This window comes from Uloborus diversus, chromosome 10 (assembly GCF_026930045.1).
Source record: "Uloborus diversus isolate 005 chromosome 10, Udiv.v.3.1, whole genome shotgun sequence".
Classification (NCBI taxonomy): Eukaryota; Metazoa; Arthropoda; class Arachnida; order Araneae; family Uloboridae; genus Uloborus; species Uloborus diversus.
In genome coordinates this window covers 94,748,012-94,772,951 of record NC_072740.1, presented here as the reverse complement: position 1 = coordinate 94,772,951, position 24,940 = coordinate 94,748,012, and the positions used below count along the sequence as shown (strand labels likewise).

At 33.5% G+C, this 24,940-nt stretch overlaps 1 protein-coding gene across 1 annotated transcript; it reads left to right on the top strand.

The window, feature by feature from the left end:
• The first annotated feature begins 7,445 nt into the window (after positions 1-7,445).
• On the top strand, positions 7,446-24,637 carry LOC129231745 (sodium-dependent glucose transporter 1-like). Its single transcript, XM_054866105.1, has 3 exons — positions 7,446-7,560; positions 19,124-19,285; positions 23,620-24,637. Exons 1-3 carry the CDS (start codon positions 7,554-7,556, stop codon positions 24,624-24,626), a joined length of 1,176 nt encoding a protein of 391 aa, XP_054722080.1. The 5' UTR covers positions 7,446-7,553; the 3' UTR covers positions 24,627-24,637.
• Positions 24,638-24,940: the final 303 nt, after the last annotated feature.

The following is a 24,940-nucleotide window of genomic DNA, read 5'->3' as shown; positions in this document are numbered from 1 at the left end:
TTTTTTTTTTTTTGAGATGGGGCTAGGACTTCATATCGTCACCCAGTGGTGAAAATAAAAAAAATAGTTTTAGGAGAGTACTCTTAAAAATTCTAGCCTCTGTGGGGGAAAAGGGGCTTTTGGGGGTTCACCCCCGGAAACTTTTTGGAATTCTAGTCCTAAGAACGCAATTTTAGAAGGTTTCTGATGATGCTACGGGGAAAAAAAATTCAGGGGGGGGGTAGTAAATGTGGTTTTAGGACATCAATTTCCATTATTACTCTAACTGAACAACTAAAACTTATTTTAAATTTCTTGCAGAGGACAAGTTAAGGAGAGAAACATTTTGATGACCCTTCTTTTTAGTCTGACTAGGAAGAAACAAAAAGAGGATGGGGGGGGGTGAAAGAAAGAGAGGGAAACTTAATTTGCTGAGCAATAACCTGTGGCATGGGCAGTCATCTGTTAAAAAAATTTTGATTTAAAGATTTCTTTTTGAAAGAATTGAGATTGTTTTCCCAACATTATTTGCTTTTCTTTTTATTAAAATAACTTCGCTTTCACATGACACGTTCTTTCCTTGAGTAACGGCTAGGGATTCCTTGACCCCTTCTGAACACCATTGCCTGGTGCCTTCTGACGCAGGGTTCCCAAACTTTAACGATTCGCGGCACACTTTGAAGAATTCGAATTTTCTTACAGCATCCTATTCTAGTTTTAAATACATATTATTCTTACCATGGTCACTTCACTGCACCCCTCACCTCCTCCTGCGGCACCCAGTTCGGAAATATCTGATCTAACGTATTATAATTGTTATTATCATCGTCATATTTATTTATTCTTTTTTTTGTAGCTAAAAGTTAGGAAATTATTTGTGAGCAACTAAGCCAAAAATAACTATCTTTATTTAATGTTTTCCCAGAATTTGGAGGGGGCCCGGGCCCCCTCAGCCCCTTACGCCCTTGCACCGAATGAACTGGTTTGTTTAATTGAGGATAGTCTAGGAAGAGCTGTTGCACAGCAACACTCCTTTCTCGAATCCTCCAAAAGTTAAGATCCGCAATTTTAGAAGAAGCTTATTTTTTACGTTTCAGAAACTCTTGACACACTCATTAATAGTATGACGACTTGTCATGCGACTTGAATAGCAGTAAACGGCGGCACTTAATTCTGTACCATCATTCTGGTAGTATCATCTCTTGATTTATTTGTGTACTAAAATGTGAGTCAATAAACTGTATAAAGGTCACTTAAGTACTTCTTGATATTTTTAGTCTTTGAAAACTGGAAAATCATGGAACTACTGCCACTGAGATACATGAAGCTAGTTCAAACCTGCATACTATATCTTTGTTTTCTTTTCCTGGTAAGCATAATTTTTTTTCTTTGTTTATTCTGACTTTGATAAGTTGAGTTATGACTTTGATAATGTTTACCTCTTTTTGTGGGTAGTAGGGGAAGTTGGCATGGCCCTGAGTTTAGTTGGGTTATTTGTAATGGGTAATGTCTGCGTTGCTAGTAAAGCCAAAGTAAAGCCACGTGGCGTACAGCAATGGAGTTGGTGCAGGGCAGTTTGAGAAGGGGAGCTATGACTTTGACAAGGTTAACTTATTTTTGGGGTAATAGGGAACGGTGTGAGCTCTGATATGAGTTGGGTTAGTTTGCAATACTTTTTCAAAGTATTCGAACTCAAATCCGTGCCAATAGCACGTCCCATTTTCACTGAACGACCCAAAAAAAGAGGCAAACATTGCTAAGTTCAAAGCTCAACTTATCAGACCCACGCTATATTATTTTCAAAATCAATTTATAAAAGTGTTCAGATAGTTTATAGTTTTTAATGAACTTTTAACTTCATAGAAAAGAAGTTTTAACTTGAACGTGTTAGTGTAGGGTAGTTTAACCAGCAAGTGTACATCCAAATATAATGTCACTTTAAGAAATTCGTAATATCGTTAAAAAATGTAACAATTGGTAGAGTCATAGAAAGAAAACAAAACAAAACACTCGTTCGTATTCGAAAGCTATTAACACTAGAGAAATGTAAACGGTGTTTTATTTTCTGAAATAATGTACTCTTCATAATTCTATTACGTAATTGATGTTAAGAAGTCGTCTTAATGTTAAAACAAGTATTAGCTTTAAAATTTTGTATGAAAACCACCCTTTTTAATCACATATTTGTGATTAGCATCATTGTTTAACTTTGTGTACAGAATTTTGTTTAGTTTGCTCCAGCTATGGCTTCGCACTTTAATTGAGAAAAAACCGTCTCGTAATGTTAAAAAGATTTTTCATACTTTTATACATAATATCTAAACCACCTTGGGTAGGGAAAACATTGTTTCTTTTTTATATCAAAGTATGAATCAACCCAACAATAAAAACGTCATTTCCTTTATCAAAAATATAATTTTAAATTTTTTTATGAATTTTGAAACTAATATTCGTAAACAATATGATCAGGAACCATATAATATTTTAATGGAAAAACTATCTATATAGAAGAGTATTTTAAACAGGTATTCAAAATTTGAGCTCAAAATATTCGGTAGTTTTTAGTATATGCGAAAAAAATCAATTTTTCTGCCGTTTGAGAATCCGTATAATGTTTTCAAACTGAAACAGTGGATGTTGATTTCTATAGGAAGAAAGAGGATAATTGGTCGATAAAAGAATTATCACTTATAATATTTCACTATTTCACAAGAGTTATTTTCATGTCAAAAGTTTCAGGTCGGAGGGGGGGGGGGGCGTGTCCTGGTTGTGGAGAAAATGTGCAATTCAAAGGCCCGGTAATACTTCCGACTTAAATCGCGACTATTAGAAAAATCTACATTTCAGCGTACAAAGAAAAAGTTTTTCTGCACAAAAAAGATTCCCTTGAGATCTGAATTTTTAAATTTAATAATTTTTTATGCTTACATTACGTTTAGTATTCTGAACGGAGTCAAAACTTAAAAAAAAGAATGAACACCCTTCGATTAACAGTCAAATTACCTGAATAATAACTGCAGCCTGCATAAAGGAGTCGAAGAAACCAAGAAGCGTTCCCGTCGCATTTATTTTATTGCCTTACGTGGGTTATCTGTTATAGGTTATGTGTACATGTAATGCGAAATATTAATCTAAATAAGCTATAATGGCAGACAGCCCGGGCGGGCCGGAAGTTCAGCTAGCTTCTAGCTGAACGCTCTACCGAAAAAAAAACCTATCAGTTTTACGGAATAATTCAGTCCAGTGCTTTTAAGCTTTATTTAAAAAAAAATGGAAAATTGGATTATAATTTTGTTAAAATAAAATCTGCATAACAACTAAAGGCTGCAGCAAGGTTTTGCTACAGCAAGGAGCGTTAACGAAAAATTGATGTTTAGACCGTAGGTTATTTTTCGTTATTACACAGCACGATCAGCTTTAAAATGAGAGGGGAATTTCATCAAGAACTAAAAAAGATCTCGCATACCAACAGAAAAACAGTCCACAGAAATAATATATAAGATAAGATATTGAAGAGAAGTTTTTTATTTTTGAAAATTTATACGATTTGACTTAGCAGGCTGCTTGAACTGTTATGGCTTGGATGGCAGCGCATGTTCATCATTTAACCGAACGATGAAAATACAAAATCAGTTGACCTAAGTACGTTTTTTAAGCGTAGCTTTTCGAATGCAGTCAAAATGTGACTGGCTATTTATTTTTTGCCGAAAGTAAAAGAAAAAAAGATGTCTTACATATGAAGTTGGTAGTAATTTTTATGCTTTCTTTCGTAGTTTCATGAATATCCATTGGTTAACTTAAATGAAAAGCGTAATTTCAATTTTGGGTAGAGTTTTTTTATTCGTGCAAAGGGTCAAAATTTGTCATTAGAAGAATCTGCATTTCAGTATGCGATAATTTTTTTTTTCTGCACAACAGATGACCCTTGTAGTCTGAAATCTTAAACCTTTATGCTTAGTTTTCTGAGCGGAGCCGAAGCTTTAAAAAAAGAAAAAAAAAAGACCTTTCGAATAAGAGGCAATTTATACAGGCTGCATCAAAAAAAAAAAAAAAAGCAAGGAGCGTTCCCGTCTCATTTATTTTATTGTTTTACGTGTGTTACTTGTTGTATGATAAGTGTACATGTAATGCGTGATAACGGTCTAATTTATCGTCTCTGGCAGGCCTGAACTCTCGTTCAGCTGGTTACCAGCCGAATACTCTATTGATCAAGTCACTCAGCTCTGTCGGCCATAGCACAAGCTAAATTTATAAATTTACCCGAAAAACTCTCTTATGCTTTTATATAAACAGCTTTTTCTTTGACAAAAAAAATAATTTTTAGACCATGGGTCAATTTTTCGTCATTAGCCTGCACGATAAGCTTTAAAATGAAGGGTAAACCAAGGAAATTGATGGAAAACTGAGGAAATTCTCGCTAAATCACAGAAAAACATGCTACAGAAATAATATGAAAGAAGATGGTTGTTCTTCAGTTTTATTCCAGTAGATACAACAACAATTGTTCTGTAAAAACAATTTGGAAACGTTCCAGGAAAATAGTGGAATCTAATTTTCCCAATTTGTGCCAGTAACATATCTTGCACAACACAGGAAAGTGTTCCGCTAAAACTCAGTAACCTTCCTAAAATTATCCTTGAATCTCTTTGAATCAAGGATGTCTCCTGAACCTTCAGAGAAACCATAGGTAGGTTTAAAAGAATAGCTTCGCACCTGCTAGATTTACCAAGAATGCTCCAAAAGCTTTACTGCAAATGTAGCCAAAGTTACGCCAGAATTGCAATTACGTACCATGCATCTCACATGTCTTGCAACGTTACAGAATCCAGAAACGTATTCAATTGGTAAATCATTGAGGAATTAGTAAGTACGGAGAGGCCGTGATCATATCGAAGCCAATACACTTACTAAAAACGCTCAGTCAATCTTTTAACTGGTAACTTAAAATATTTTTCAAAACAGTGTTAAGTTTGCATTCGTGCAACTTGTTGCAATTCAGAAACCTTTTTGGCAAATATACTTGATTTTCTCAGGAAATTGGTGAAAACCTGTTAAATCCCGAAACATTTTAGGAAATAATTAGTAACGTTTCGGAATTTTTTTTACAATGCACTATTAAAATATGAGAGCCGCAATTTAAAATACTGAAACTGTGCATCAGTTACCCCGAATGAGTGTATTTGAAGTTCTAGAAATAAATGAAGCCTTACAAATACCTGAAGATTGATATGTTAGGTGCACCAATTTTGGCCACTGTACCAGTTGTGACCAGTTTCACATTCAAACCAGAAATACTAAGAATATTAACTACTCTAACTAATTCCAAAGTTTGTTTTATAATCTGAATAGCATTTCTCAAAGCCTTCGCTGTGAGAAGTCCGGAATGTTTCCTCTGACCAGATGCAGGATGCACTTGTTGGACGAGTGTATTTGTTACTGCTCATTGTTAAGAGAGTGTTTTTTCATAATTTACTTACAGCAGCAATAGTTTTGCATATTTTTAGCTATTGTAAAGTGTTTCCTGTCAAGGTAAGATCAAGTTTTAATGTGTCAAGTTTTGTAACTAACTTGCATAAAATAGCCTGGCCAAAACTGGATCAGAAGCCGTACATTTTGCTCTTTGTGACCATAGTTATGGACACAGCTAGATTATGTACTGGCATAGTTGTGGCGTTGTGGGTATGCAGAATGTATTAAGTATAGTGTGAAAATCTATTGCAACGTTATTCAAGGAACCATAATACTTAGGAAAAATGTAAACTGTAGTCAAGTGACATTATAAACGATCATAATTTATGGTTATGAGTAAATGATGGGACGGAAATCTTTTGAGGTTGTAGCGCAGTTGTTCCTTGAAACAAGTTCAATTGCATTGAAATAGTGAAATTCATACTTTATCTGGAAAAGAAAAGGTGATTTTTTGTGTCGAACTGCAGATAATATCATGCAGTTGCAGATCATCAGACAACCTGAAGCTGCAAAGACACGTTGTATTTATATATATGCGGATCTTCTTTCTTATTATTGCCAAAGGTTTCATCTACCGCTTACTATTCCATTATTTTTACCGATTCATATTTTTAAAAATGAATAAACATACGAAAACATTGCTATTCTTTTTACATGTTTTCTGTTAATTGTGTGTCTAATATTGGACTTGGATTTTAACTCTTAAGGAAAATGTTTGTAATGGCCACAATTGGAATATTAGGTGACCACATCTAGCTCATAGGTGGCCCCAACTGGTGAAAAATACACTGTAAAAACGATTCAGAAACGTTCCTAGAAAATAATGGGCAGCTGATGTGCCCAATCTCCAAAAACTAGGAACATTTTCCGCTGAAGTTCAGTAACCTTCCTGAAATAATCCTGGGAGCCCCCTGAAAAATTCAGGAAACTCCTTTTTAAGCTAGTCGTATGTCTTAAGCAATAGAATAATCTTCCTTATTTATCAAGGAAGTTCCAAAAGCAGTATTGCGAACATGGCCAAAGTTAAGACAGAACTGCAAGTATTCATCAATAATTTGACCCGCCTGCAATTCTTTCAATGACTACCTAGTCCTTGGACTTTGGCGTTTCAGTTAAAAGTGGAATCGGTCTTGAAAGACCGTACTCGTCATGGAACCAATACACTTTATTGCTACGCTCAGTTAATCCTTAAACTGGGAGCTAAAAATATTTTTCGTTACAGTGAGAAGTCTGTATTCGTACAACTTGTAGCAATTCAGGAAACATTTCAGCAATGATACTTAATTTTTCCAGAAAGTGGATAAAAACCATTGAAATCCGGCAGCGTTACAAGGAAATACTCAGTTACGTTTCGGAATTTTTTTTTTAGTGTACACTTTTTCAGTTGAATTGACTTACGTTCTTTTTGTTCATTTAATTACTTATAAGGTTGTATGTATGTATGTAAGGTTGTATGTAGAGGTTTACATTCTGGGAAAACTGATATCCTATATATTTTATTTTCATAGTGAGTCTACTAGGGGAATTCGGTCCTTTAGAACTTTCGCTTGGCCTTAAACTGTCCATAATTGGTGCACCTACCTTAAGTAACACTTAACGAAAATGGGGTAAATAAATAAGTAAGACTTAAAAAATGAAACTCAGTGGATACGTTTTATAGCAGAAAATTCTCACCAACCTAATGTTTCCACTGCGCGGTTGTGAAAAAATAAATAAATAAATAAATAATAAATCTATAAATATTCGAATGGGTTGGTGATAAAATTGCATCATAGTCTGGCACATATTTTTATTCCAGGTCGAGATCCTTTAAAATCAAAAACAAATAATAAAAAAAAAAAGATATCTGCTTTTCTAAACTTCTTACATGACATATGAGATACAGGTAAGTTACAAATTGTAAAATTTATACAAGAATTAAAATATAGAGGTTTATTACAACTTCCGATTAGAAATTTTGCTGTAACATTTTTTGTAATTCACAGGGCATGTGCATAGCTGTACCGGGTCCTTGCCTTTTGGATCTCCAAAAGATTGTTGCAACTGATACTCAACATATAGCTTTCATTTACACCGCAAGATCTGTAGGATATCTCGTTGGCACAATGCTAGGTTAGTTTCTTTCCTTATTTTAAGAACTGAATACTTCTGAGATGTTTCAAGCCTACGTATTTTCAACAGCTTACTAAGAAATTCCGCTTTTCACCTTTATAATGTTTGATTTTTCTTTTCTGTATTTTTATGTGTGTGTATTATAATTTTTTTGAACCGAACGGGATCATTTATAAATTTTGATAAGATGAAATATCTTGCAGGTCAACGTTCCAAAGTGTTTTACAAAATGGCATTTTATTTGACAAAAGTTGTTGTTGACGTGTCTATGGTGCAAAAAAGTTAGATGGAGCCATGGGTTATGGTTATGAGAAGCTGTAATTGGAGTTAAAGAGCTTAAATGCATAACTTCGCCGCGAAAAGGCTTCTATTGCCTAAAACAATGTAGATAAAATATTCTACGGGGGGGGGGAGGGTATAAGCAGAAATTTTCTGTACATTCGTCCCTTCTTTGGTGAATTTTAGGCTGTTTTTCTTTGGATTTGAACGCAAAGCAAACAGAGCGGCACAATGTCTTCTAATCGTATATTTCAAATTTTCAAATCTATCCGCAATCAGTAGTTGATTTATAACACACCAAGCATCTAAAAATGCATCATATGTAACAAACTTTAATTATTTTAAGTAAATACAGCAAAAAAAAATATTTTAACGTTTTGATAAACTATTAAAAACGTTACAAAATCGGGAAATTGGCAAAAACTTCTACGCATTTGTAGCAAAGGAAGAAATGATACAACACCCCAAATTTTTTTATGGGAATTTAGTGCTGCCTGTGACACTTTTTCCACTCTGCTCATCATTGAAAATAAAAAAAAAGACTTTTTTTTTTCTAATTTTGCTAAAAAAAATAATAATAAAAGTATTTGGTTAAAATTTCAAATTGCGACAGATCAAGAAATTGTCCAAAGAGTTTAAATTTTTTTATGTACACTTTGTTCCACCATTGGTAAGTTTTCCGCACTGCCCATCATCGAAATTATAAAAAAAAGTTTGCACCACAACTAAATTTTTTACTCGTATTTATTTCGTCTTGCCAGAGTATGACCACAGAGCTAGAATTTGATTAGAGTGCGAGCAAGAATTATAATTAGGCTATACACATAAAAGCGGTTTTGACCGCTACTTCTTGGTGAGAGCCGCGATAATGAATCTTCACAATTAATTTTTATTATTATCCTTCTTTTCTCGGAAAAAATTACTGAAACAATCACATTGTTGTACAGAAGCTAACTACCAGTATTTTTTTTTTTTTTTAATCTGAAATACATATATATTAACTCATTGGTGAAGGCGTTCATTTATGTCCGCAGCATCAGAAGGTCTAGTGAAGTGACTTCTTAGTCGCTGTGCATATATGTGTGTTGCGATAAGGTTTAGGTGGTGGGTATCTCATTTACGTTATTTAGTTGAAGTCGTAGGGGAAGTAAGTCCAAAGCGAGTAAACTGTTGCATTTGCGACTTTTAAATACTAGTAAGAATTTGAGGAAGTTGTAAAAATATTCACTTATCGACTAAATACGGGCATAATCACAGATCCCTGGCGTACGCGTTTTTAAAGTACGACGCTAGTAAAGCTTTTAGCTGGTTTCGTAAAAAAATTTCGACTTTTTAAAATTGAGATTAATCAAAAATGGTTTATTATATTTCCTTGTTAATTTTAAGTATTAATTTTGGGACATTTAGGGAGGACATTTAAGGATTGTCTTGGCATTTCGTGTCTTAGATTTGTGGTTATAGTTGAAAAAAAAAAAGGATCCATGTACTTGGGCAAAACGGGTATGGGCAAACTGGGTAGGCCTTTATTTGCGAAAAATTAGCGAAAGACTTATCAGTTCCGCTTATTTTGTAAGTGGTCAGTAAACACAAAAGAAAACGCGTCTATCGTCGTGAGATTCCGATTACATGTCTCCAAGTCTTACTGAAAAAAATGCAAAGACCTTTTGGTGCCCTTTTGGACTGATGGTAACCGAACCCGACACAGTTTACAGGAAAACTGAACTTCCTACACTTGAACATGGTTTCACTGATTTGGACAGCATTGTCTATCAAAGCTGTGAGCTACGTTATCGTCTATGTTGGTTTAATTTGAATAATTAATTTGAATAGATTGACTATCTGCTTTGAGCCTACCCTCCCCGGGCAAAGCAGGTTTTTGGAATGGTTAAGTCTTTGGAAGATTTGTGAATTAAAAATAAGTATTTGCCCGAAATTGTTGGTTTAAATATAAACAATAATAACTAAAGAGGATTATGAATGAAGAAGTTCCTAATATAAACAAAACCTTTTTTTTTTCAAAATTAGCTCACCCGCTTTGAGCTTATCTCTACTAATTCTCTCGAAGTTCTATCATGGTTTTAACGTGCGTGATATCACGCTAGTTCCTAACGTTGAGCAAGTCATCCTTTTCTACTAAAAACATTCTCAGGATTAATCATATTGTATTATAATAGCACATCAGTATTTTTAAGCTTTGCGACCCATATAAATTAACTTCAGAATGACTTGTACTGTAAACCATAGTCGGATCTTCAGTGCTTGCTTGTTGTTCTGTATGAGTCATATAGCTACTCTTGCAATATAACTAGAGCGTATGCTATAAGCAAAATAGCTCGAAATATCGATATACCGTTATACCGGTTTTGCAATCACTACTCGGCACTATTCATAAAACTCGATTCATTTGGCTGTACGCTTGAAATCAGTTTTTGGTCGCCAATTTTTGGCGAGCGCAACGGTCTTAAACGGCCCAAAATTAGTTACACACGTACTTTAAGCTCACCATTATATCACGGTAAATATGCCAAACATAGAAACTCATTTGTATTTTTCTTCTACTTTCTCCCCCTGTGGATAACCAGTTTCTATCTCTCGGATAAAGAAGCTCCCACTCTAGTTGTATACTTGCTCTGTGAGTGTGATTGAGTTTTATAAATAGTGCCGAATAGAGTGATTGCAATACCGGTATAACGGTATACCGAATATCGGTATTTGGAGCTATTTTGAATTTTGTAATACCGGTATTAGTTGAGGTAAAATACCGGTATTTTATGTATTAGTCGAAAATAATAAAATGTTTTAAGTTAAAGAATTTTCAATTTAACTTAATAGATATCTGCTGTTATTTTTTATGCACATTTCTCTTTTGATGAGACAGTACCATAATCAATCTGTTGATGTATAGATTTGGCTTCAAAAGCACGAACTTAGGGAATATCCAATAATAAAAGAAGCGGAAAGATTAAAAAATGATATTTTCATTACTGTATGGTGTGATGAATCGCATTTTTGTGCGTCTATGTACACCATGTTTTTATTTTTTCTATTTCCTTGATCGCTCACTAGCCCTTTTGTAAAAGTTAATTGCATATGAAGTACGAATGTATTTGTGCTGTGATAATTCTATCTATTTAAAACCATCAATTGCAGCAATACTACGATATATATATTTTTTAAGTATGTGTTTCAACTATACTGAATTTTGAAAGAAAAATCTTTTCTTATTAGTATAAAAATGGTAATTTGTTGTCACTGGGAATTGGTGTGCTGTCCTGTCTCGTATTAATCTGAATGCTTGGCGAGATAACGTCTAGCAATATTACAGTGTCTTGAAAATTTGCATAGAGGAAAGGCACGATTAACTGGAAAATATTTTCAGATACTTGCATAATTGTAAAGAATTTTGAAAAGAAAACGAAAGCGAATATTAAAAGAAAAAAAGATGAAATTTAATTAAAGTCATCGTAAATTTCAAACCAGGTTAATAAAATGCAAACTTCAAAAACCGATCCTCATCAAGAGAAAATCTTTGAAGAGGATGTTAATACATTGGAAATGAATACTATCTCGAAGAAAAACTACAACCAGCTATAAATTTAAAAAAAAACACTACACACAATACAAAGAAACCCACCCACACAAACACACACACACTAGCAGGTAAGAGACCAAATTATTTGAAGAAGGATTTCGAGGCAATTAGAGGAAGTGTATTGCACATTACCAGTACTTGCGTTAATATTTAGTTAGTATTTTCAACTGATGTAAATTTGTGCACTATGATTAGTGACAATTCATAAGATGCATTATGTTTATTACTATTCTTGATCTTATATTACGATAATTGTTTTTCATTTTATATTTTCTACAAAACGTTTTCATAAATATTGACTTTTTGAACGAATTTATGAAATGCGGCAACTAAACAATCTGTTTTTGATCTTTTTTGGAAAATTCCTAATACCGGTATTAATACCGGTATTGGTAGTCACGTTTTAAAAATACCAAATACCGGTATTGCAATTTTGGCCCGTAATTGCAATCACTAGTGCTGAGTTTGTTGGAAATATACAGTATTAAAAACTGTTCTGTAAATTCTCTTAATATAGGCGTAAGTTGAAAAAAGCTACCAAGTTAAAAAATATATGTTACATAACTCATTTTAACTTGTGTTTTACATATGTCCCCCCTCTCTCTTTTTTCACGTTTGCAAAGGCTATCAAGCAAAAGGTTAAATGCATTTCATTACTAAAAAACTTTTAAACTTGAAGAAAAGAACGCATTGGAAAGTTCAAACATAAAAATTAAGTTTGAATATACGAAGTGTTTCCGTTTAACCTGCAAAAAACCTCTATTTTCGCAACCGTTATTCCTAGATGCATACTTCCAATTGCAAAAATTTTCGAAATCAAATGCAGAGAGAAGATATTGATAGTTTGAAACAAAAAATAAAATGAGTCAAAAAAAATCAAAATTTAACTTTTTATACGGATCCTGTAACTTACATTTAGGGAAATAATCTCCACTGAGAAATATTAGTAACACAAAACACTTGACGTTTGTGCGACCAAAACTCAAGGAGATATTCGAATTCAAAGTTTTAAGGGATCCATGCAAAAGATGTAGTTGGAACAAAGTATTTATATTTTCCATTGGGCTATTCCAAAATAAATGCAAAAGTTATACTTTGATACGCAAATACGCACTCCAAAAGCTCGAATAATTTGAAAAAAAAAAAAAAAAAAAAAACACTCTGTGCGCAAATATAATTTTAAACCCTTGTTAGCTGCTATATTACTCCCAAAAAGCTGTTATAGATGGAGTGTGTAAAGTGGCGTAAATCGCAAAACGCTGCGTTTCATATCTCGGTGATTATTGACTGTACTTATCTCAAACATTTTGTGTTTGAATTATATTTCAATGGAGATTATTTCCCTAAACATAAAGACATAGGGCTCGTATAAAAAGATAAATTTCGTATTTTTTAATTCATTTTAGTTTTTACTTCAGTCTTTCAATATCTTAACTATGCATGTGATTTTGAACTATTTTTTGCAAATGGAAGTATGCATCTAGGACTAACAGGTGCGAAAATAGAGGCTGTGCACTGTGCAGGTTAAGCAGGAACACCCTTTAGATAAATACTACAACACTGCAAAACGCGAAGACACATTTCAGTGCAAATTAAACCTTAACCTTGATTTTTTTCTTACTTTTTAAGATAATTCATTTAAACTGAATTCATACATACATTTTTTAAAGTTTCAATTTTTGTTAAAATTTTCGAACTTTCATACCCCTTGAAATTTATACGTAAAATAAATAAATGTTCATTCATAAGATTCCCAAATATAAACCTTCTCAAACATAAGTTATATCACAGCCATTTTCAAGAAATAGGGAGAACGGTTTTATAGTAAAACCGAAATGCACTTTCTGGTGGAGTTATCATTAACGAAAAATAGATGACAGATTTTTTTAACTGGGCAACCTCGATTAAATAAATTTTAAACTCTTTCTTTTTCTCATAAAACACTAAGACAATTTTGTTGACATAAAGAATTCTTGCGTTGTATGCATTTTATTTTCCATCTTATCATTTCAAATTCCATTTTTAAATTTGGAAGCGAATGAAATTGAAACAATAATTTTTTTAAGTAGAAACAAGATTGTTAATTTAAATATAGTCTGCTTAAAATTAAAGCCTTTATAAAGTATTGTATCAAAATTGTTTTTAAAATATTTATTCATTAATTTTACCATTTTAGTTATGAAGGTTTTCATTTGAAAAGATATTTTGTTGTGACTGAGCTACACATTTTCCTACATTTTGAAAAGCACTGCCTGATTTAAAATTTTTCCTCTTATAAACGTTGATAGTTTTATGGAAGTATAATGCCTGATAACAAAGGTATTTAACATCGTTTACGTGCTAAACAATCGTTTTCTTTTTTTTATGACAGAGTTTTATTTTGTTTCGTAATAATTTGTTTTAACGGTGTTAAAAAATGTATTTATGAAATCATTTAACAACTAAATTCATATTGCCCGTTTCTGACCCGGGCGAAAGTTTACCCGAAAATTTACACATGCGCGTACTCAAACGGTCTATTTTGCATCTTGCGTTGTTTTATTTCTCAGACAGGTTAGCTCCGTAGACTCAAACTTTTAGGAAGGCGGAAATTCTCCATTTGCCGAATGGAACTCCGAATTTGCCGAGTGAAGATAATTTTGCGGAATCGTCAAACAAAATTTGCCGAATAAGGACATTTTTTAAGGCCTCGGTGACCTCCCGTGCCCTGCCATCTCAGCCTCTGGTCTCAGATCTGTTCCAGTAAAAATATCTAGGCTAGACTATACTTTAAGTTAGATAAATAAATACCTTTGTGCTGAATAGTAAAGTCAGAACAAACAACGTAAGTAGAAGCACAAATTTGTAAATTACAGCAGACACGTGTTTCGGCGTTACAGGGAACGCCTTTTTCAATGCAAAAAATAATGAGCTTATGGATGAAAAGACATCCGACAAAAGCGACGGTCGGATGTCTTTTCATCCATAAGCTCATTATTTTTTGCATTGAAAAAGGCGTTCCCTGTAACGCCGAAACACGTGTCTGCTGTAATTTACAAATTTGTGCTTCTACTTACGTTGTTTGTTCTGACTATACTTTAAGTTATTTACCATAGATGGCACCACTATATAACATGTTTCTTAAGCACACCATGTTGAAAATTTGCTGTAAGTTTGTTGCAAATTCTTTTTTGAAAAGCAGTTGTTTGGTGTGGAAACATGTAATATATCTCTGTTATTGCGTTAAATATCATAAAAGTAAACAGATAACCATAAATTAGTGTTTTCTAAGTGATTTTGAAACTTTTTTAGCAAAAGTTATCTAATAACGAGAAACGATTTTGAATATGCCAACTTATCAGAATTTGATTTCCTTATTATGATTGTTTGTATAATGATTTTTAAAATTAAATTTCAGAAAAACTTAGACTTCCTAAATAGGGTAAATTGCCCAATTTCTGCCAGTAACATATCTTGCAAAAAAAAAAAAAAAAAAAAAAAAAGAACGTTTTCCGTTAAAAGTTATTAAGCTCTTCCTGAAAATATTCTTGAATCGTTTTAAATAATACTGAAGTCTCCCCGGTTAAAATCGTTCATGTGTCTAGAACCTTCAGATAAAACGTACTCAGGTGTTAAGTTCCTGGTTTATTAAGAAAGAATTATGGCGACCTAAATTCAAATCAAAGCTAAAGAATTGCAAGTAAGCATCGGGCATCTCATTTACAGGGAGTTCTTGCAAAGCTCCGGAATTCAGAGACATATATTCATTGGGAGCTCAGTCAATCTAGATGGCCGATGCACTGAATAAAATCGTCCAGTTAACCTTTAAACTAGTAGCTAAATATATTTTTCACAAACGTGAGAGGTCTGCATTAGAGCAACTTGTAGTAATTCATTATATTGTTTGACAAATATTCTTAATTTTCACAGGAAATAGGTGAAAACTTGTAAAATTGCGAAACGTTTCCAGGAAATAATTAGCGACGTTTCGGAATTTTTTACAGTGTAGTTATGATTAGCCAGTCAGTAATGGGCAAGTTTTTCTTGTATTATTAATATCAAGTTTGTAATCCATATTTAACGAACAATATCAGTCGATACTAAAAATAGATTCTTTTGAGAATACCCCCTCCACATTTTTTCCAAATATAAGTGCTTATCGACAGTGAGAATGAGATTTATTATTTTAATGCATTTCAGTCACCAATAGTGAAGTTTTTGAAGTATTTCTTTCTTAAAAAACTGACACTGCTGTTTTCATAAGATCGAACTTTCATTCATAGGTACTCATTCCTAAGCTTCTCTTCTATCATATTGGTGCACTTTTGGCACTAGTTAAAATATTTTAGATCCTTTTAAGCTAATGTGCGCACAACTTAAAAGTAAGTATTTTAGTTCTCTGCACATATTAATAAGAACTAAAGACAAAAATTTCAAAAACTACAGTTGGCTCTCTGTTTAACGACGCTCTATTTAACGACTTTCTTTATTTAACGACGGCTTTTCACGGTCCCAGATGGACCACTTTACTGTTGAAAGCAATCTATTTAAGGACGCTTTCTACACTGCTTGACAATTGCTAAGGAACAAGTGACTTATGCAAATTTGTACCTCAACCACCTGGCCAATGGAAATAAATTCAAGTTCAGATGGCGTGGTAGACCAAAGCTCGTTATCTGTATAAAAGACAGTGCATACACGCTCAAGATTCGTACGAAAATTCAAGCTGCTTGGTTTTTAACAAAAATAGTGCGAGATGTTAAAAAAGGTTTTTCTCTGAAATTCTGTTTGGTTCTTGAAATACTTAAAAGTAAAATGTCAGCAAAACATCATTTGAGTATCTACGATCGTGGACGAGCGGTTGGACGACTGGAAGCAGGTCAAAGTGTCACCACTGTTGCTTCTGCAATGGGTGTATCAAAAAGTGCCATCTCCCGATTAAAGACGGCCGCTGAAGGTGTAAATGTTTTGCAAAAGCATGCCGGGGGTCGTGGTAGGAGCACCACACCTTCAGAAGATCGCTATGTAGCCCTCGTGGCAAAAAGGAGCAGAAATTTCACTCTTGGACAGATAGCTGCAATTCTAACAACCGCTACCGGTACGCATGTTTCTGCAAGAACCATCTCACGGCGAGTAAATAATGTCGGTTTGTATGCACGGAAGCCCGTACGTTGCATCCAAGTTCAACCACGCCATCGTCGAGAGAGATTACGCTGATGTAAGGAACATGTTGGTGGGATCATCAAAATTGGTCTAGAGTGATGTTCTCTGGCGAATCTCGTTTCAGTGTGACAAGTGATTCTGGTCACCAACTACTGTGGAGAGAGCGTGGAACACGTTATGCACAAAAATTTGTTTGCGAACGTGATCTGTACGGCTCAGGCGTCATGGTGTGGGCAGGCATCATGCACAATGGCAGAACACCGCTTCACATTTTTGAATAAGAAAGCGATACGTCGCAAATGTATTGCAGAGATGTTATGCTGGACCATGTTCGTCTTTTTAGGGGGGCTGTAGGTACAGACTTTCTCTTTACGGACGACGATACACGGCCACACTGAAGCACTGAAATGTCAGACACACTACAAAGTGAAAACATTCTCCGTATGCAGTGGCCTGCTTACTTTCCCGACTTAAATCCAATTGAACTTGCCTGGGAGACTCTTGGCAGGCGTGTTGCGCGAAGAACCGTCCCTCCCAAAACAGTACAAGAACTCAAATCCGAATTGAGAGAGGAGTGGGAAAACATCCCCCAAGCACCCCTCAATAATTCGTGGGGAGTATGGAAAACAGATGTAAATTGTGCATCAGTGTCCCTGGTAATCATACACCATATTAAGGTACTTATGTCTCCATCATTCTGACCAAGATCATTTTTTTGTGGTTGTATGAAAATCATCTAAGTAGGATTATTTTTTTATTTTTAAGTTTTTACTTCATTGATGCTGTAATATCTGTATTATTTTGTACTTATAATAAAGGCACATTCTCCCTACTAACTATATATTTCATTCTGTTTCTTTAATCATTATCTATTCTTAACTATTCCAAGAAGCGTAATTGTTCCTTAACAATTGTCAAGCAGTGTACTTAAGGACGATATTTTGTGGTCCCTTGAAAGTCGTTAAACAGAGAGCCAACTGTATTAACATTTATTTTTCGTGCCTGTGCTCTAAAAAGAAAATAATGAAACTAGTTTATTTGCAATAGATTAGTTAGAAAATAATAATATGATCAAACAAAGGCTAAATTTTGTAAACGATAAATAAAATATGTAGCAGTAGAATACTTTAATTATTTTATTTATATTGATTCATTTATTGTCGTTCAGTCGAACCTTTCCAAAGCGATCTATTAGTTATTCACATTTTAATTTTAATGTTGCTCGCACAGGTGTTTCTAGACACTTTGATTTTCCGATATAGAAAATCCATAAAAGATTCTATTGAAAGGAAAATAAATGTTATTAATATTTGTAAATACTTTTAATGTGTATTTCCCGAAAAGAATAGAATTCATCTAGCATATTCATGACTAGGTTTTAGTATGACCATAACTAAACGCGTGAGATCATAACTAGATGAAGCAGTATGTTCCAATTTAGTTCAAAAAGCATATACATAAATAATAGTTGAAAATTAATGAAATTTCCACAGCTATAGAAGTGCAATTTCTACGTTCTAACACCGTTTTTTTTTTCATGAACTAGAACTGCAACATTAAAGTTCATCAACAACCAACGAGAAAAAAAAAAAAACCCTTAACCATGCCCATAACTAGTCATTTAGCCTACTCATTTTCTGTCAAAAAAGAAAAAAACATCTCGGTTATTTTTTACCGGTTTTTCCAAAAAATAAAATCAAACTTGTGCTTTCAGGGGTTAAAGTCTTCAACGAAACGGAGGACGTAGAGAAGATAGTGTAAGAAAAACGATGTTAAAATACGAGAATGTAGGTTTGTTTAACCCTTGACAAACGTTTTATTCTTCCCGAACTTAGGAAAAAGTCAAAACATTTTTTAATTGAATGATAAAACATGAATTACTTTTTAAAAAATAATCATTAAGCTAAAGCTAATCTTTAAAGAAACCACAAAACTTGTTCCGTTATCTACGCATATAATACATTGATATCTATTTGGTTGTGGAGTGCTTGCTGGGAAAACGGTAAGATTTAGAAACATACAATTTGGTATACTGGGGTTGTGTTTGTCGAAGTTGTGTACCTCGAATCAAAACTTTCAATCAATTAATTTTAAGAATCCTGTTTTATATGATTTTAAGCACTTTTTGTCCCCACAGATGACGTCAAATAAATAATATTTTGATTGGTTTGAAGGAAGCCCAGTTTTAAAGGTAATAGGGAAAAAAGTTTGAAAAGGAAAAAAATGCAACATTTAACGAATTTTTTTTTAATGAAATTCTTACACTGGCTGATGAAAAACTAGGCGAGATATAGCCAAGTTTTATTAATAGACCCGTAGTCACAATTTATCTCCTAGTCCTTCAAAGATAATACGAAGCACTCACCGAAGGTGGCTCCCCTGCGATTGCAGTGAAAGAGGATTGAAAAAAATAGCTACAGTAAATATTCAAAATTATTATGTATTGTATCCATAAAGTAAAGTACGACATGTAACCACTGAAAGAATTTTTTTTCATTGTTTACTGATAAAATGTGGGAGTATTTTGCATTAACAAAATACATTTTACAGGAGGTATTGCTTTTGATATGCTGAAGAACAAACAGTCGGCTTTAGCAGTCTGCAATTTAATTACTTCCATTTCGATGCTTGGAATTCCTTGGAGCAGAAATATTGGAACTCTCACAGGACTAATGGTTATAAGTGGTGCATCTGCAGGATCTGTTTGCACATGTAAGATAATAATTCATTTCATGTTGTCATCGTAAATATCAAGAGTAAATCTGAAATACCGGAGAACTAAAGCTATGAACTTGAAAATCTTGAAGACATGTTAATTCTTATATTACTTTATAATATAAATTGATACAGGGTATAGAGAGAAGATGAAAGGAAATGAGAATAATGATATGTTGCAAAAGATATCATTAATCTCATAAGTGTTAAAATAATAAATGTAAAATCTAATAATAAATTTTTTTTCACATCTCTTTCGTAGAAACTAGCTCATAAGAAACAGTAGCACTTACTATCTTGTATATAATTTATTTCTATAGTTTACTTTACTCATATGCTGCTTATTTAAAAAAATAGCCTATATGCTATTTTCAATGCTGTATAACATGTTTTAATTTTTTATGGCATTACCTATTGTATATTTTTAATCTTATATATATAAAAATCTCGTGTCACGATGTTTGTTCGGGGTAAACTCCGAAACTACTGAACCGATTTTTATCAAATTTCATACCTATCTGTAATTTGATCCAACTTAAAAGATAGGATAGTTTTTATAATTTCTTACTGCAAATTTCATATTAATTATGCAATAATAGTGTGAATTAATTGTTTAGTTCTAAAAATTCTTAATAGATGGCGGTGTAAGTTAATTAATCGATGTAACTCTAACATCGTATGACTTACTGCTAAAAACACCATGATAAAAAAAACTCAGAGATGTTGCTTAGAATTTCCATATAACGTTTCGGGATATTACAGGTTATTATTTACTTCCTGAGAAAATCAACTATGTTTTTCAAAACGTTTCCTTGAATTGCTACAAATTGCAGATTTCACACCGTTGTGAAAAGTATTTTTCTCCACCAGTATCAAGATTAACTAAACGTATTTAATAGATGTATCGGTTTCGGAGTGATTGCGGTTTGTCCAGATTGACTCAACACCCAATGAGTGAGAAAACATATCTGGAGCAGGAAGCTTTGCAAGAATTGCAGAGGAACTACATTCGAGTTACTTGCTTGAGAGTCTGTCTTCGCGTTGGCAATGCATGTATTAATGCTTTGAGAGCTTTCTTAGAAAAGCAGGAAGGTTCCAGGCTATTATATTAATTCTGCGTTAGGCTTCTCTGCAGGTGCCAGAATCATAACTGCCTTTTTAACCAAGAAGACTACTGAATTCTTCAAAAATATTCAAGGTTTATTTCAGGAAAGTTAATGAATTTAAGCGGAAAACAACTATTTTCTTTATTTTGTTCAACAGGACATTTTTAATATCATTAATTCTTGCAAAGATACATTCGCAACAGAAAATTGCAGTGACAATTGCATCGTCAGGCATTGCTGCTACTTTTTTTTAGATGGTACACGAACAGCAAATTCAGCTTTAATGTTGCCTATTAGATATTCATAACAAACAAAACGCAATGTGTACAATAAAGAAAAAAAGACGTGGTATGGCTGTAGTGTTGCATGAAATTATAATTTGGGATAAGTGTACTATGGCTCATGAGTAAAAGCATTCATTCGAAGCACATCATAGGATTATGCAAGATTTGAACGGCAACGATAAACTTTCAGGCGAAATTGTCTGAATACTGTCTGGGGACTTCCGGCAGACATTACCAGTTATTCCGATGAAATCAACGCATGTTTAAAAAAAAAAACGTTTTTTATAGCGTAATGACGAGATAATGCGATTGGCCATGAACATGCGAGTATAAACGCAAAATAATCTAATCGCATAAGTATTTTCTAAGCAATTGCTGAGTATTGGAAACGGTGAAATTGAACTGTATCAAAATATACAGTACAACAAATAGCCAGACAATTTCTGCACTGCCGTTGAGACGAAAAGTGAACTAATTGAGAGTCTATTTCCAGATAAATTTAATTTTTTAAAAATCATAATTGCCTCTGTAATCGCGCTGGTTTTGTAGCAGTTTTATTTTCGGTAAACATTCCCGAACAGACAGGAATATTTGTGGATCGTCAATTGTCGACTGTCAAATACATATCCTGATGCATCTCGCAAATTGTATTTATTGGTAGCACAAAGTCATTGGGAGTTGACACTTTCTAATGCAGGTTTGACATAAGGAGAAACAGTATTCGTCAACTGTTTAAAACAATTTTGACGACATACTATCCAACACAATCATTATTTTTTAAGGAGAAACTATATTACTTTCACGTTTGAAGACGTATTTCATAAAGTTTAACAAACACACATATGTCCAAATCCAGATTTTACACCAGAGATGAATATGAAGCTTTAGTTTTAACTGAAGATTTTTGCGCTTCAATTTCAAATTTGCCACTTAGTTATTATGATATGCCGTCACTTGATAGTTGGGCCACCGACTTAGTTAACACTGATTTGCAACGTATAACAACAGAGCAATGACTCTGTCTTAGCTACAATTATTGCGAATAATGAGCTATTACTGACGGCTTTAAAAAAAAAGCTCCCCATTGATGCTGAACAAGCCTATACAGTTGTCGATGAAAACAAAGCAGTAAACACTCCAAATGAATTTTTAAATTCCCTGGATACACCAGGAATGCGTCTACACGATTTCCGGTTGAAAATTGGCTCAACAATTTATTCTTTTTCGCGATTTAAACCCACCTAAATTACGCAATGGTACACGTTTCTACATTAAAAGTCAACAATATTTGTCGGAAAAGTTTAAAAGAGAAATGTTTGTGTTGCCACGTAATCCATTATTAGCGTCATAATTTTCAAACACATTTGAAAGGCTTCAATTTTTGATTCGTTTAGCTTTTGCAAAGACCAAAAATAGATTTAAAGAATAAAAAATATCTTCTTTCGGTTTGTACTTGAAACATAAATATTTCTCTTATGGGCAACGAAATATTGCCTACTCACACGTGGAAAGTTATCATACTTTTCGTATTAGCAAAAGACTGGTTGATCAAGAACATTGTGCACAACTTAGTGCTTAGACAGTTTTCAGTTTTCAAATAATAGAAACAATAGTTCGAAGTCAATGTTATCTACTTCATTGAAAAAATTTAATTTTTATACGTTTTTAATTTAGTTAGTGTATTTTGTAAAGAAGTTATTGATTACAAACTATAGAGAAAGCTAATGTGAATAAAATGTAGTGTAGAATCTAAAAGTGTATGGTGGTTTACGCTTAGTTTCTACATTCGGTTATTTTACAATCAGTTTCGATATTTACTATCACTTTCAAGTTTTTTTTTTTTTTTTTTGCTGAAGTTATACTTACAAAATTTACAAAGCGTAAGTATAGTGCTTTTTCCATAGAAAATTTAGTTAGTACTTATTGAATTCAATAAGTACTTTCTTCAGCCTAAACGGTAAAAAAAAAAAAAAAAAAAAAAAAAACAAATCTGAACGTTACTGAGTAAAAATTTTCGATAATTGCTTGCAGTTCTGGCTAAGCTTTGGCTATGTTTGCATTACTGCTTATAGAAGTTCCTTAATAAATCAGAAAGGTGCTAAGCTTTTTTTTTGTATCCCTTCCTAAGTTTACACTAAAGTTCCAGAAATACGACTAACTTCAAACGGGAAGATCTTCGACTTTTTCAAGAGGCTTACGAGATGATTTCAGGAAGGTTATTAACTTTTATCGGGAAAACTTTCCGGGTTTTGGCTTGACATGATACTGGCAGAAATTGGCCACATCAGCTGCCCATAATTTTCCAGGAGCATTTAGGAATCGTTTTTACATTGAATAACGCCCATTATCAATTTCATATGTTATAAAATCGGCTATACTATTTTAAGCTCTATTAAAAATATTTATTTGATTCTATCAAAATAATGAGTTCAAGTTTATTTTAATCCAACTTCTTTGCCACAGCAACGCGTGGCTGGGTCAGCTAGTTTTCTGATTTAATATTTTTGCAAGGCATTGTTCATTGGAATAGATGCTTCACATTTGCGCTTCTGGTGTTATGATTTCAATTCTAGATAAGAAGTCTGGTTTAAAATTCGGTTCTTGGATCTTCTTATTTTAATTGAATGTTTCACTGTAGCTGTTGTAGATTAGAGCTTTTTTTCATTATGTCACGTATACTAATGCAGTAGAGTCCTTCAAACCTGGCACTCGATAACCCGACTGAATCCAGAAAACTCGGCAACATTCAGGCAAGTCGAAAAAAGTCACATGAAGAAACTGTTGCGTTCATTCTTCATAACCCTGCAATTTAATAAACTCGGTCATTTCTCGTTCATATTAGGCCAAGTTTTTGCGGCTCTACTTCATTGGTTTGGATGCCCGTAAAAATTGATCTGAATAGTTTATAGCATATTAAACTAATCCGTTACATATTTTGCAGGTGGTAACGTTTTCTGCCTGAATTTATGGGGAAAGGACAGTGGACCATTTTACCAAGCACTACATTTCACTTTTGGAATTGGATGTTTATTAGCTCCTCTTATTGCTGCATCATTCATTGGTGATTATACTGAAGAATCCTCGATTCTTGGTTTCAATTACACACTGAGCGATGAATCCTTTCCAAATTTTACCACTTTAAATCAAAACATTACTACTGAATTAAATTTTCCTGCAATGTCCACGCCACCAGTTACATATCCCTTCACAATTATTGGCTGCTATGGTTTTATTGTATCAATACTGTTATTTGCTATTTTGTTTGTTTCATCCAATAATAGCAGCGACCAAGGAGAGAAACATAACAAAACGAGAGAAAGAAGTCTTGCTTTCATTTCTTTGCTTGTAGTATTATGTGGTTTGTTACTTTTTGTAGAGACAGGAACAGAAATAGGATTTGCTCAAATGTTAACAACATATGCTGCGAAAGGAACTTTGAAGCTGACGACGACAACAGGATCTTACATGACATCAGCATTCTGGGCAGCATTTACGATATCAAGACTTGCGTCAGTTTTCTTGGCTACTAAATTCAGCAACTTAACTTTGCTAGCATATGACCTAGGCATAACTTCTGTAGGGGCAATATTACTGTTAACTCTGTCCAATCACGAATGGATCTTATGGCTATCATCAGTTCTTATTGGAATAGGAATAGCTTCGTTTTTCCCAGCTACATTAGCCTGGTTAGATTCATATATAAATGTTACAAATAAAATCGCATCTCTTTTAGTTCTTGGTGGAGCATTTGGAGAAATGTTAATACCTTTTACAATAAGCACTTTTATAGAAAGTGTTCCGGAAGTACTTGTTTATGTCGTGGCTGCGTCTTGTTTCTTCTCAAGTATGATAGTACTGATAATGTATTTGATTTTACGAAAGACGGAAAATAAGTACGTTGATGAACCACCAACCAATACCGACAACAGCACGTCTGTGGCTGCTTGAAAAAAGAAATAGTACTCTTTTAATGGTTTTTTACTTTTGTTAAAAATGAAGGCAAATAAACAGTATTTTTTTAAAGAAAAGTTATAGTTATGTTTGCTTTTTATGTTTCATTTTTACATGATTTTTTTTAAGGAAGACAGGTTTAAAGTAACGTTTTTTTAAAGAAATATATTTTTATATATTTTTGATTTTTAATCAACGACGTAGTTGCCCTCGTTACCAACAACCTTTTGCCGTCTAGTACGCACATTTTCAATACCGAATAGATAAGAATGAATTGATTTTTGGAGCAAAATGTCCGGAAATGTCAGCTT

Excerpts from the sequence above, each read along its gene's own strand:
- LOC129231745 (XM_054866105.1), top strand. Across the intron at positions 19,286-23,619 it reads TGCAGGATCTGTTTGCACAT|GTGGTAACGTTTTCTGCCTG; the intron begins GTAAGATAATAA and ends CATATTTTGCAG.